The sequence below is a fragment of the Hemitrygon akajei genome, chromosome 3, assembly GCF_048418815.1.
Source record: "Hemitrygon akajei chromosome 3, sHemAka1.3, whole genome shotgun sequence".
Lineage (NCBI taxonomy): Eukaryota > Metazoa > Chordata > Chondrichthyes > Myliobatiformes > Dasyatidae > Hemitrygon > Hemitrygon akajei.
This window is the reverse complement of record NC_133126.1, coordinates 95,101,563-95,116,354: the sequence shown is the minus strand read 5'-3', so window position 1 is coordinate 95,116,354 and position 14,792 is coordinate 95,101,563. Positions and strand designations below refer to the sequence as shown.

The 14,792-nt window shown below is 45.1% G+C and overlaps 1 protein-coding gene across 1 annotated transcript in view; it reads left to right on the top strand.

The window, feature by feature from the left end:
• Positions 1-14,076, top strand: part of LOC140725223 (delta-like protein 4) — a 47,080-nt gene extending 33,004 nt beyond the window's left edge. The window contains exons 10-11 of the mRNA XM_073040382.1: positions 10,429-10,537; positions 13,476-14,076. Of these exons, the coding sequence (XP_072896483.1) occupies positions 10,429-10,537; positions 13,476-13,481 (115 nt within the window). The 3' untranslated portion in view covers positions 13,482-14,076. The remainder of the gene's footprint in view (positions 1-10,428; positions 10,538-13,475) is intronic.
• The last annotated feature ends 716 nt before the right edge of the window (positions 14,077-14,792 follow it).

Below are 14,792 nucleotides of genomic sequence, written 5' to 3'. Positions count from 1 at the left end.
TTAATCTTGCTTTTAACTAACATCATTTTGTCTTTTATTTCATGTGTGCACTTTATCTCATTGTAAAGCACTATGAAATACATTGTTTGTATGAAAAGTGCTCTTAAATAGTTATTATTATTAAATTGGCTAGCTCACCTTGGATCCCATGTGAACTAAACTTCTGAACTATCCAACCATAACAGACATTGTTAAACACCATGGTAAAGTTCATGTTCACAACATCTATCTCGCGTTCCCTGTAATCTTCTTTGTTACTTCTTCAAGAGAAGTCAGTAAGATTTGTGAGGCACGATCCTGGAGAGATTGTCTACTGTGTCAGTGAGGGTAGGAGTATGAAATGGGAAGGGAGCAATCACTTTATCGGGAGAATTCTATGGACCCCACTAGGGGAGGTCCTTAATGAATACTTTGCCTCAGTATTGACCAGTGAGAGGGATCCTGACGAATGTAAGGTCAGCATAGAACTGGCTGATATGCTGAAACATTCAAAGTTCAGAAAGAGGATGTGCTGGAACTTCTGGATAGGAACGTCCTTGGGGCTGGACAGGATAGGTTACTATGGGAAGTGAGGGAAAAGATTGCTACACCTTTGACAGTGATCTTTTTGTCCGCACTCGGCTCAGTAGTAATGCTGAAGCAGTGGGGGGTGGCAAGTGATATTCCTTTGTTCACGAAAGGTAATAGGGATAATCCTGGAATTGTAGACCAATGAGTCTTGGTCCATGGTGGGTAAATTATTGGAGAGGATTCTTAGAGGCAGGATTTACGAGCATTTGGAGATCATCTGAATAGGGACAGTCATTGTGACTTTGTATGGAGCAGGTCAGGTCTGATGAGCCTAACTGAATTCTTTGAAGAAGTGACAAATGTATCAATGAAGGTAGAGCAGAAGGTGTGGTGTATATTGATTTTAGTAAGGCATTTGACAAGGTTCCCCAAGGTAGGCTCACTCAAAGTCGGGAGGCATGGAATCCAGGGAAACTTGGATGTGTGGATTCAGAATTTGCTATATATATATATACAGATGACTTGAAAGCGGAAGGCTGGGTCAGCAAGTCTGCAGATGACATGAAGATTGGGTGGTGTTGTGGAAAGTGTACAAGATTGTCGTAGGTTACAACGGGACATTGATAGGTTGCACAGTTGTGTTGAGAAGTGGCAGCTGGAGTTCAATTTAGAAAGGTATGAAGTCATTCACTTTAGAAGGTCAAACATGACGGCAAAGTACTGGGTTAGTGGCAGATTTCTTAGCAGTGTGGAGGAACAGAGAGATCTTGAGGTCCATGTCCATAGATCCCTCAAAGTTGCCACACAAGTTGATAGGGTTGTTAAGAAGGCATGTAGTGTGTTGGCCTTCAGTCGTCGAGGGAACTGAGTTCAAGAACCGTATGGTAATGTTGCAGTTTTATAAAACCCTGGTTGGACTGCACTTGGAGTATTTTTATTTCTGGTTGTCTCCCTGTAAGAAGGATGTGGAAGCTTTAGAGGGTGCAGAAGAGATTTACCAGAATGCTGCCCAGATTAGAGAGCATGTTTTATAAGGAAAGGTTGAGTGGGCTAGATTTTTGTCTATGGAGCGAAGGAAGATGAGAGGTGATGTGATAGAGGTGTATAAAATAATAAGAGACATGGATCAAGTAAACAATTTTTCCCATGCAGAAATAGTTTTTATGAAAGGGACATAACTTTAAATTGATTGGAGGAATGTATAGGGATGTCAGAGGCAGTTTTTACAGTGTTAGTGTGTGGAATTCCCTGCCAGGGTGGTGGTAGAGGCAGATACATTAGGGACATTTAACTTCTGGATTGGCAAATGGATCAAAGAAAAATGCAGAGCTCTGTGGGAGGAAAGGGTTAGAATGATCTTGGATTAGGCTGAAAGGTTGACACAGCACTGTGAGCCAAAGACCAACTGATGTGAGACTTGCCATCTTGTGGTTTGTCCTTGCAGCCCTTCTTAAATAAAGGTGCAGCATTAGCCATCCCCAGTCTTTAAGAACCTCATCCATGGCTAAAAATGATGCAAATATCTCTGCAGATTCTTCCACGGCTTCCCACGATGTCCCAGGATGCAAATGATCACACCCTAGGGATTTCTCCACCTTAATACACTTTAAGACCACCAGCATCTCCTCTGTTGTAATGTGGATATGTTCTAGTACATCACCAGTCATTCCCCTTAATTCTGTATCTTTCATGACAAGCAGATGGACAAGTAGGCTCATTTTGGCTCTGCACAAAGATTTCTACATTCATGTTAAGGGGATCTATTCTTTAATTAAACTTTTGCTCTTAATTTGCTTGTAGAATCTTTTAGGATTTTTCTTAACCTTGCCAACCAGATCCACTTGCCTTTTTACCCTCCTACTTCCCAAAGTGAACACCTACATCTCTTGTACTCCTCAAAGTATTCACTTGAATCCAGCTGCCTATTCCTGTCACAAGCCTCATCCTTTTTTCTGACCAATGCCTCAATATCCCTTGTCAACCAAGCTCCCCAATCCTGTCAGCCTTGCCCTTTACTCTAGCAAGAACATAATGTCCCAATTCTCCCTGTCTTACTTTTAAAGCCTCCCATTTGCTAGATGTCCCTTTACCCATGAACTGCCTCTCCCAATCAACTTTTACAAGTTCCTGACTAATGCCATCAAAATTTGCTTTGCCTCAATTTAGGATTTTTTTAACTCGTGATCAGTCCTATCTTTTTCCTTGACTACTTTAAAACTAATAGAATGCCCAGCTTCATTGTCCAACAGGAGATCCGGTGTTGCCCTCTATTTAGTCGGCCATCGACACAGTATTTGAAAATAAAAATTTCCTGGCCACATTTAACAAATTCTATCCATTCTAAGCAGTTTACAGTATGTCAGTCCCAGACAATGTGAGAGAAATTTAAATCACTTACTAGTACAAATCTTATTATTACAACTATTTGCAATCTCCCTACATTTGTTGTTCTAAATCCTGCCAACAAATGGGCTGCCCGTAATCCAATCCTATCAAAGTAATCATCCCGTTCTTTTATCTCCACGAGTGGGAGGTGCAGTGATGAGCACTGCCATCTGGGAAGATACTACTGAATACACTGGAGCAGTGAGCCAGTCACGCAATGTGGCAGGGGCAGCAACACGAGATGTGTACACAGTGGCATGGGAAAGGAGTAAGGGAGCACCACGCAATGTGGCAGGGGAATACTAGGGGAGCGTAACATTGAGAAGGACAATACAGAGGGAGCATTGCACCATGGGAGGAGCCATGCTGAGGGAGCTTCACACTGTGGGAGGGGCGGTATCGAGGGAGAACTGTGCTGTGGGAGGAGAGTTTCTGGGGATTGTAGAGGGCCTGCTGTCCAGTTGACTCTTGTACTTAATAACAAATTATCCCATTTTCTGAGGTCCAGTGTTCCTGCCGACTCTTTTGCCTGTCTTCACTAACCATTTGCCCACTTTAGGACATCCATGTCTGTTTATGTGCTTGTCTAAATGGCTCCTAAATGTAGTGATTGTATCTAATTGCACCACCCCCTCTGGCAATGCATTCAGATATCAACCACTTTCTGTTTTTAAAAAAATCCTTCCAGTCAGTCTCATTAAAGCACCTCCCTCTTGTCTTCCACCTCTGACCTCAAGTGCAGCCTAACCAGTATTTTGTAAAGTCACACCATAATGTCCCAACATTTATAATCTATGCCTCGACTGAGAAGGCAAACAGGCTAGTTGCCTTCTTCACCACTGCCATTTTCAGGAGCTGTGGATCTTAACCCCAAGGCTCTTTGTCCATGAACACTCCTTAGTGCCATACCATTTAACTGTACACTTCCTCTCCAAAACTGCATCGCCTTGCACGAGTGGGGATTAAATTCCATCTGCCAATACTTCCCAAGTCTTTACGTCTGATCTATAGTAGCCTTAGACAGTCATCCTCACCATTCACGTCACCAGCTTCTGTGTGGAGCTCATCACACCTACATTCATGTTCAAATTGTGGGCTGGGCTACAAAATGGGGATGTGTTTCTGCTGGGGACATAGTTCACATAAAACTGTGAAGAGCCATGGGCAATTTGGACCAAGGAAATACCTTCGATTGAATATCATTTGTGTATATGAGGGATGTGCTTAGGGAGGGAATTAGATCTCATTTGCTCTATACACACATCAATCTTGCAGTCCAAATCAATAGACAACAATATGAAACAGACCTCTCCATCATTTGGTCTGTACCCCTCTATCCCCTGCCTGCTCGTATGCCTGTCTATATGTCTCTTCAGACACTACTATCATTTCTGCTTCTACCAACTCCCCTAACATTGTGTCCAGGGAACTACCATTCTTTGTGTGGGGGGAAGAAAACTTGCTTTATAAATCTCCTTTAAACTTGCACCATCTCACCTGAAATCAACGCCCATTTCCATCCTTGGGGAAAAGACTCTATCTACCCGGTCTATGTCACTCATAATTTTATGTACTTGTTTTCCAAGAAAACAAGCCAAGTTTGTCCAACCTCTCCTTATAGCTGTTACAGTTCATCTTAGCAGCAGCATAATGAACCTCAACAAAGCCTTCACTCTCTCTCGTGATACAGCCACCAGAACTCCAAAAGTGGCCGGACCAAAGTTTTACGCTAGTGAAACTTTGCTTGACAACTTTTAACCTTGAGCATGGTATAGGCCATCTTTACCACCCTACCACTTGTGTTGCCATTTTGAGGGAGCTATGAACTTGAATCCCAAGTGAATCAATGCTCTAAGGCTCCTGTCATTTACTCTATCCTTTCACATTTGACCTCCCAAAATGCATCACCTTGCCTCCCATTTTCCTGCTCATATTTCCAGCTGATCTATATCCTATTGAATCCTTTGACAACTTCTTCAGTATCCATAACTCTGCCAATTTTCATGAAGTCTACAAACTTACTGATCAGGTATCTTGCAATTTCATCTAGATCATTAATGTATATCACAAACTGGGGTCCTGGCGCTGATCCTTCTGGAACGTCACTGGTCATAGACGTGCAGGCAGGAGAACAGCCCTCCATCACTACCCTCTATCTTCTACAACCAAGCCAATTTTGGATCCAATTTACCAACGTATCATGGATCCCATTTGACAAATCCTTCTGGACCAGACTACTGTGAAGGAATTTGTCAAATGTTTTACTGAAGTGGATGTAGAGAACATACACCTCCCTAATCTTGTCAATCATTTTCATCGTGTTCTTTGTTATAAAAAAAACTGAATCATACTCATGAGGCAGAACTGTCCCTGCACAAAGCCAAGCTGACTGTCCCACATAAGTCCATGATTTTCCAAACGTAAGCAAGTTCTGTTCCTAGGAATCTTCTGTAGTAATTTAACTATAATTGGTGTAAAGTTAATCAGTCATTAATTCTCCTGTTGCCCTTCTTAAACAATAGAACAATATGGGCTCTTCTCCAGTCTTCTAGCACCATGCTTAAAGATGATACATAAATCTCTCTAAGTTCCAGCAATCTCCTGCTTTGCTTTCCTCAGTATCTGGACAAGGAAGTGGAGGGATGGGTTAGTAAATTTGCTGATGACACAAAGGTTGGGGGTGTTGTGGATAGTGTGGAGGGCTGTCAAAGGTTAGAACGGGACATTGATAGGATGCAAAACTGGGCTGAGAAGTGGCAGATGGAGTTCAATCCAGATAAGTGTGAGGTGGTTCATTTTGGTAGGTCAAATATGATGGCAGAATATGGTATTAACGGTAAGACTCTTGGCAGTGTGGAGGATCAGAAGGATCTTGGGGTCTGAGTCCATAGGACACTCAAAGCTGCTGTGCAGGTTGACTCTGTGGTTAAGAAGGCATACGATGCATTGGCCTTCATCAATCGTGGGATTGAGTTTAGGAGCCGAGAGGTAACGTTGCAGCTATATAGGAGCCTGGTCAGACCCCACTTGGAGTACTGTGCTCAGTTCTGGTTGCCTCACTATAGGAAGGATGAGGAAACCATAGAAAGGATGCAGAGGAGATTTACAAGGATGTTGCCTGGATTGGCGAGAATGCCTTATGAGAATAGGTTGAGTGAACTTGGCCTTTTCTCCTTGGAGTGACGGAGGATGAGAGGTGGCCTGATAGAGGTGTACAAGATGATGAGAGGCATTGATTGTGTGGATAGTCAGACGCTTTTTCTCAGGGCTGAAATGGCTAACACGAGAGGGCACAGTTTTAAGGTGCTTGGAAGTAGGTAGAGAGTGGATGTCAGGGGTAAGTTTTTTATGCAGAGAGTGGTGAGTGCGTGGAATGGGCTGCTGGCAACAATGGTGGAGGCAGCTATGATCTTTTAAGAGATTCCTTGATAGGTGCATGGAGCTTTGAAAAACAGAGGGTTATGGGTAACCCTAGGTAATTTCTAGGGTAAGGACATGTTCAGCACGGCTTTATGGGCCGAAGGGCCTGTATTGTGCTGTAGGATTTCTATGTTTCTATCTTGGGATAGATCCTATTAGGCCATGGAGGCTTAATGTTTTTCAAGACCCCCAACACCACCACCTTCTAAATAACAGTAAATATCCCCCTAAACTCACCATCATTCATGTCCTTTTCCTCAGTGATTAAGGACTTTGCCCAATTCCCTCTGACTGCAGCATAACTTCTCTCCTTAGTTTTTTGCCTGCATCTACCCTTTCCCTAGCTAACCTATTTTAAAGCGCTTTAGCGTTCTCCATAATCCTAGTAGCCAAGGATATTGTGATCCCTTTTAGCCCTCCTAATTTGTTTACATTCTTTCTTGCTTCCTTTACTGGACAAGATTTCTCCTAAATCTCCAATCTTAATTGGACAAGAGCCGGTCCAATTTCAGCTTCCTAAACCTTACTTGTGCTTCATTTTCCTTTGTAATTGTCATGTACTCTAATGATCTGCCCAGGGTCAGATGTGGTTTTTACCCTGAAACAGCTCTTCCTAATCACTCTATCCAGCTCCTGCTGCCTAATACTGTGTTAATTAGACTACCCCCAATTTAGCACTTTCTCCTGAGGTCTAGTCTTAACCAAATCCATGACTATGGAATTATAGTCCAAAATGCCCACCTGCTGAGACTCTGAACACCTAGGCAGGCTCATTCCCAAGGTCTTGTATTGCTCCTTCCTTGACTTAACCAATTTTGCTCTCTTTAAGCCCTGGCACTAAGGGAGCTGCAGTCAATATTAAGTGTTGAACCGCCCCCTTGTTGATTTTGTATCTTCTAATGACCTGCCTGCATATCTGTTCCTTCTAGCTTTTACGAGGCCTATAGTATAGTCCCATAATGATTTCACCTTTCTTATTCCTGAACTCCAGTCTCACTTGGTTGGCTCTCAAAGATATCCTTTCTCAACTGAGCAGTGACATTCTCCCTGATCAGTATTGCAACTCTCCCACTCTGTTGCATCTAAAATATCAATGTCCTGTAATGCTCAGCTTCCAGTCCTACCTGCTCTCAACCAACTCTCTGGAATGGCTGCAAATTTACGTTCCATGCATCAATCCAGACTTTAGAATAATCTACAATGCCTATTTAAACCCCTTTCATTAAAGTAAATACACATCAGATCAACATTCCTGCCATTCATTGTCTGTCCCTGCCTGTTTACCCCTTTATACTCACTTGACTTAACCTCTAACTTCTCAATTGCCCCACCTGTTGACCAATTTCTCCAGTTCCAAACCCTCCGCCACACTGATATAACCCTTCTGAGTAGTACTAGCAAACCTACCTGTGGGATTATTGGTGCCGTTCCTGTTTGGGTATAACCCGCTTTGGGCCTGGAAGAGATCCCAATGTTCCAGACAGCTGAAGCTGTCTTCCCTGCACCAGCTCCTTGCCACTGCGCTATTTTCTTATTTCTTGCCTCACTAGCACGTGACACAGAGAATAACTCTGAGATGATCACCCTAGAAGAATGTTCTGTTTTTTTTTTAAATCTTTCTAGGTGACTCCCTCACCTCCCTTCCAGCTGATGTTGTTAGTACCAGTATGGACCGTGATCTCTGGCTGCTCACTCTTCCCCCTCAGGATGCCCTGTTCCCACTCAAACATTTTTGACCGTGTCACAAGGGAGGTGACACACAATCCTGGGGTCACAGAAACTGTGCCCCTGACTGTAGAATCCACCTTCACTATTGCTTGCCTAGTCTTCGACTCGCGCTCCTGTGCAACGGAGCCAGTGTGGTGCCACTGACTTGGCCTGAGGTGCAATTGGTATCCAAAACAGTATCCTTGTTGGAGAGGAGTAGTTCTCTGTATTACCTGCCTGTTCCTCCCGGCGGTCACTCACCTAGCTAGTTGAACATCTGGTTTGACCACTTCCCTGAAACTCCTGTCTATGATCCCCTGCCCCCCCCAAATGCTCCTCCCTGAGTCCAGCTACTGATCCACATGGTCTGAGAGGAGCTGCAATTGGACGTACGCCCTGTAGACATAGTTCTCAGGGACACTCAATCTCCCACAGGAGGAACATGCCATTGCAACCCTGTGCCCAATCCATTCAGAAAGACATGGGCATAAGCCTGTTGGGCAGTGGGAGCACGCAGATCAAAGCCTTCCTGTACATGGATGAGGTCAGTGTCTTCTGCTGGAGGCAGAACGATCAGCATCTGCCACCAGTTCGCTCTGGTGTCAGGGGCCAGAGTGAAGTAATTGCAGGAAGAGTAAAGCCATGCTCTTTGGCAGCTGGGTCCATCACCAAGTCTGACTACCTGAGTGTGCTGGTGATCTGGTTCAGAAGCCCCAAGGCATGTCACAAGAAATGGGTGGAGCAATTGGGGAAGGTCAAAAGGAAACTGGGGTGGTGAGAGTGGTGCTTCCTCTCGATGGGAAGGAATGAAACTGGTCATCAGGTGCGAGTTGCTCTTGGTGTTGCCCAGCTTGGCGTGAATGCTGCCCTATAGTCTGTTCATCCACCTTGGCTCAAACAACCAATCCTCTACCATGGAATGTGTCCAACAGGTGAAGATGGATATCCCCAGAGACTGGGGGAGGAAGTCTAACCAAATTCATCCTCATCCTTTGGTGTGGAACTGCAAGCCATGCATAGACACAGGCACCACATCTCTCCACCTGTGGGGTTCTATCTGTCCTGGTCTGGGCTTGTTGGCACATAGTGGTCCACTCTGATAGATGTTGCCACACAACATCCTTGAGGAAAGCTTCCTTCAGGAAAACACCTTTGAGCACAAGTACATCAGGCAGTGGTGAGCACAGAACAGATACCATACCACAGGAGAAGGACACAATAGATTCTGTGGTAGAGTTCCCTGAGCACACTGTTATCTCAGCAAGCACCAGGGCCTCACTTGGCTGGTGGTGAGTGGGGTACCCCCTATCGGATCCTTCCTGTGTGGTCAGTCTCACTCCTGATGCATAGCTGCCTGGAGAATGAGACGATTACCTGCCAACCGTGCATTTGCACAGAGGCTCTGAAAAAGAATGCAGGGTCCTCATCAAATGCAATGGAGGCCTCTCTGATCTATGCGGTGTTCCCAGGGTCACCACTGAGTACTGCTGGAAGATATTCAGTGAAAGATGCTCTTTGGCTTGCCCAAAACTTGTTGGAGTTCCTGTACAATGACATGTCCACAGAGGAGTGCCATTGACTGGGAAGTCTAGGCTGTAAGAATGTGTGCAGAGAGATGTACAAATTCGGTGCAGTCAATTGCTAAGGCTCGATGAGCACAGCCCCTCTGTAGTCCTTACTCAGTGTGTAACAGCCCTGCAAACACCAGAAGGCATATTGTTCATGAGCAGCACTGGTGCTTTGTGAACAGAACATAGAACAGTACGGCCCTTCGGCCCTTTGGTCCATGATGTTCTGCCGACCTTTTAACCTGCTCCAAGATCAGTCAAACCCATTCCTCCCACACAGCCCACCATTTTACTTTTGTCCATGTGCCCAAGAGTTTCTTAAATGTTCCTAATGTATCCGCCTCTACTACCACCCCAAATCCCATGCTCCCACCACTGTCTGTGTTTAAAAGAAAACCTAGCTCTGACATCTTGCCTAGACTTTACACCAATCACCTTAAAAATTATTAGCCATTTCCATCCTGGGAAAAAGGTCTGGGTGTCTACTCTATCAATGCCTCTCATCTTATACACCTCTATCAAGTCACCTCTCATCCTCCTTGGTTCCAAATAGAAAATCCTTGGCTTGCTCAATATTTCCTGTAAACGTGCTCTCTAATGGGATGCATTAGCTCGACACTGACAACCTCTTGGATGTGAAGACTGGACGTGCAGGTTGGGTGACAGTGTGGAGCTATAGGCTGGTCAGCAGTACAGATGTCAAGGAAGGTGTTTTGTATTTCCTGTAGATGAACAAGGGCTGCAGCAGCACTGTTCCATGGGACTGTCTCCCATGACTTTAGTGTTGGTGCTCCATCTGGCCAGCTGTGTTCTCACCTGTCCTTGTCTCTTTGTTTAGCAGTGAAAAGCTGTCATGCAGAATATCCACGATAGCCTGTGCCTGTGACCTGAAGTACCAGAGCATGTCTCGCATTGGAGAGAGCTGGCAGAACGACATCACCACTGAGGTACGCAGAGGGGAACGAGCTAAGAGGGAACTCTGTAATGGAGCCAGTTGTCAGCTGGATGAGGACAGGTACCTGGAGAGAAATATCTGCTTGGGCATAGGGCTGGTCCGCCAAGATCAGACTCCACTCTCAATGCACCAGAACAGACGACAGCTGAGAGAAGGAACAATGCATTGAAAGATTTACCACCAAGGTTGGTGGTGCAGTGGCACAGCTGATAGAATTGCTTCTTCACTGCACTAGAGACGTGGGTTCAATCCTCTCACGTGGAAACAGTGGAACTACACATTCTGCCTGAGACCATGTGCATTTCGTCCTGGTGATCCGGTTTCCTCCCACATCCCAAAGATGTGCAAGGCAATAGGTTAACCAGCCACTGTAAACTGCAAACTGCCCCTAGAGTGCAGGTGAAGGATAGAAACTTGGGGGGGGGGGGGGTGCAGAGTGGCAGAGGCTGATGAGAATGTGAAGAGAATAAAATGAGATTGGTGTAAATGGGTGGATGGACATGCATTTGGAGGGCTGAGCATCCCCAAGATTGTGATTCTTTCACTGAACAACAGAGAAGCTTGCATCATAATAATGGAAGTTGTAGCCCTGCAGGCAGTTTGAGGTGCACCAAGCCCACAATCAAATGCCAGAGAAATGTGGATGTTGGAGATTTCCATGTAAACTGGGACACTGTCAGTGGGAAAGGTACAAGTGGCATAGAATTTCAAACCAGTCTGCAGGATGGGAATTACAATCAGGTTATTATCACTGACAGACCATACTGTATCGAGCCAAGTTTGCTGTTTTGCAGAAGCAACACTGCAATACATAAAAATCACTACAAGAAAAGTGCAAAAGAAGAATAGTGTTCATGGGTTCATTGTCCATTCAGGAATCTGATGGTGAAGGCAAGAAGCTGTTCCTAAAACACCGAGCATGCGTCTTCAAGCTCCTGTACCTCCTCCCCTATGGTAGTAGTGGGAGGAGACCATGTCCCAGATAGTGAGGGTCCTCAATGATGAATGTTGCCTCCTTGAGGCACTAGGTTTTGAAGATGTCCTTGATGGTGGGGAGGTTTGAGCCTGTGATGGAGCTGGCTGAGTCTACGACCCTCTGCAGCCTCTTTCAGTCCTACATAGTGGAGGCTCCATACCAGATGGTTATGTGGCCAGTCAGAATGCTCCCCGCAGTACATCTGCAGAAACCTGATGGGTGTAATTGCAGATTTAGTTTTAGAGAATGAAGGTGGGAAGGAAAAAGAGAAGCAGCCACAGGGCACTGTGGTGGAGGTGATAATCAGATATGGCATAATGAAGCAAGGGTTTGTCAGTGAGGTGAATGAAAAGGCACAAGGGATGTTTTCCTTTGTTGGCTGGGATACAGGAACAGGGGAGGATAGCTACAACTGCCAGTACGTAGCATTGGCCACATCTTGAGTAGTGTGTATGGGTTCAGTCACCACATTACTGGGAAGCACAGGAGAGAGTGCAGAAGAAATGGACAATGTTAAAAGTAGGGGGAAGAGAAAACAAACTCAGTGGCTAGGCAGCAACTGTGGGACTAGACGGACAATTGAAAACCTGCATTAGGACTGTGAGTGTAGAGGGGAGATAGTTGGTTTAAAGAGGAGGGAGGAGGGGAGGTAGGAACTGGAAGGGATAGGTGGGTCCACATGAGGAGGAATGATGGGCAGATTGGACCAGGTGGGGGGATAACAATTATAAACCAATGGAAAAGACCCAGGGGATAGGAGTTTGGGTGATGGGCAGATGGGACCAGGAAGGGGAAGGTAACAAGTTTAGGTAACGCCAAGGGGGAGGGTGGAAAGGTGAACAGAGCAGGCAAGAGATTATGGATGGGCTGGTGGGAATAGGAATGGTTCATGGAGATGTGGGTTACTTGAAATGGGAAAATTCAGTGTTTATAACCTCTGGGTTGTTGATTACCCAAGTGGAGTACAAGGTGCTGTTCAGTCCATTGGACTGCAACTACAAAGGCATTGTCACCACTGGGAAATGTAGGCATGGAGGAGCTGAGGCGACCCCAGGCAGAGTTACTGGGAAAGGCCCACTTACCTCAGCAACAGGTCAGGCACATGGAGCAGAGATTTAAAGTGACTGGCAGAAGGATTAGAGGGGGGATGAGGGTGGTGGGATTTGGAATTGGCTGTGTTGGACATGTTTAAGCAGTAGTATCAGAGGAACAGTGATCTGCAGGGCAAAGGACCCAGTGCTGGGTGGGAGCTCCACTCACACTGGCACATTTAAATTAATTATGAGTAGTCTCCCGTGGGGAATAGAAAAGAACAAATTTACATTTGCCCCTCATGAGGTGTGCCAAGAGTCTGCCTAACCAGTGAACTACATTCACCATTGTAACATGGATTATTTGCACTGAGAGAATGCACAGACAAAATTGACGTGACCTGTTGAAATGATGTCAGTCTGGAGAGACTTCAGGACGTTGGGGGATTAGCCCTCCTATGTGTTTTACTGAAGCAACGAGACAACCAGCCGGTTAACTCCCTGAGCCGGGCTCTCAGCTACTCGGATCAAGGCACCACTTCTTCAGCGGTGACCACAGCGCTAACCTGTGGGTCTGCTTTAGAAGAGCGCAGTGATTGCAGTTTGGCCAGGGTTCTATGACTCCCAGTTTGGCCCACGGAGCTGACTATGAGCTGGGTCATTCCAAGGTTGACGAATCCCAGATCTGTGCTGCTGGTAAACGTTTAGCTCTTCACAGCCCGTCATCAGGGACAGTGCAAAGTCAAAGTAATAAGTGTTACCAAATACTACCTGAGATTAATATTCGTGAACATTTACCGAGAAATAAAGATATACAAATAGAATTTATGAAAATTTATACATGAACAAAGGCTGACAAGTTAGTGTGCAAAAGAAGACAAAGGTGTTTCTGATTGTGATTGGCCTCCTTTTCCTCTCTGTAGGTGTAAGACTGATGAGGAGAGGCTGCACACTGCACAGGTTGCCAGCGGCTCTGCAACGCTATTTTATCTGTTTGTGAAAGGCATCAGTTGTCGAGCGGAGGCGGAGGATTAGGAGTTTTTAGACCCTTCTCCGACGGCTGAATCTTGGAGACTGACAACAACTGCCCGTCACCGAGCGCTGGGCAAGCTGACTCTCGTTGTGAAGAAGAGGAGCTGGGGTGGACCTTCCTGAGGGAGCAACTGGCAGTGAGCTGGAGATCAACAACAGACTATGCCTCATTCACTGTCTGAGCACTTCCCTGTGACTGCACAGGCAGAGGATGGTCTGGACAAAAGATGGGACAGACTCTAATGTACAGACTGAGCAGATTCCTTCAAATCACTGGCAAATGAGCAGCAAGACAATCAATATTTTTTTAAGGTTGGTATTTCATAATTAATTTAAATGTAAAGCACTGAACTTTATACTTTTATAAAATTATTTTGTATATAATGTATATTTATAAATGTCTTGATGTGTGTAAAAGAAACAATCAGTTCACCAATGGTTTTAACTTCAATGGCAAAGTTTGAATTTATTTTTTTCAAACAATGAAATAATTCCTGCTACATTACTAGTTGTCGTCTTCAATCTGCCCACATGAGTTTTGCAACATTTGGTAGTTTGTTCTGGGAAGGAACCCATTTCACATTCCTGTCTGAAGGGCAGATGCACAGGGAGCATTCACTTCATGAAACTGAGGGTCTGACCCACACCTCTTCAGGGCTACATCATCACATTGCCCTGAGATTCTTTCCCACTCTCCACAAGCCCAGCTGAAATATTCCCACCTACAAAGTATGTCTGGAGATGTGAAAGATTCTGCAGAAGCTGGAAATCTTGAGCAACACACAAAATGATGATGAAAGTTCTTAGGCCAAAGTGGCAGCTATTTATTTTCCTTCTCAGCCCAGCATTTTGTGTATGTTGTTCAAAGATGTCCAGGGCCTGCCCACTGTTGTCCAGCCCTGGAGTGTGTGGTGGGACTGTTCTAAATAGAAATAGCTTAACTCAAAAAATCAGGTTGGTGCTGGCTCCCAAGAGAAGGAATTTGTAGACTGCTTTCAAGATGGCTTTTTCGAGTAGCTTGTCACTAAACCCACTAGGGATAAAAGCAATTCCAGATCGGGTGTTGAGTAATAAACTGGATTAGGAGACAGTGATTATAATATGTTAGAATTAACCCTACAGTTTGAGGGAGAGGTTAATATCAGATATGTCAGTATTACAGTGGAGTAAAAGGAATTTAGAGAGATGAGAAAGGAGCTGGTCAGAGT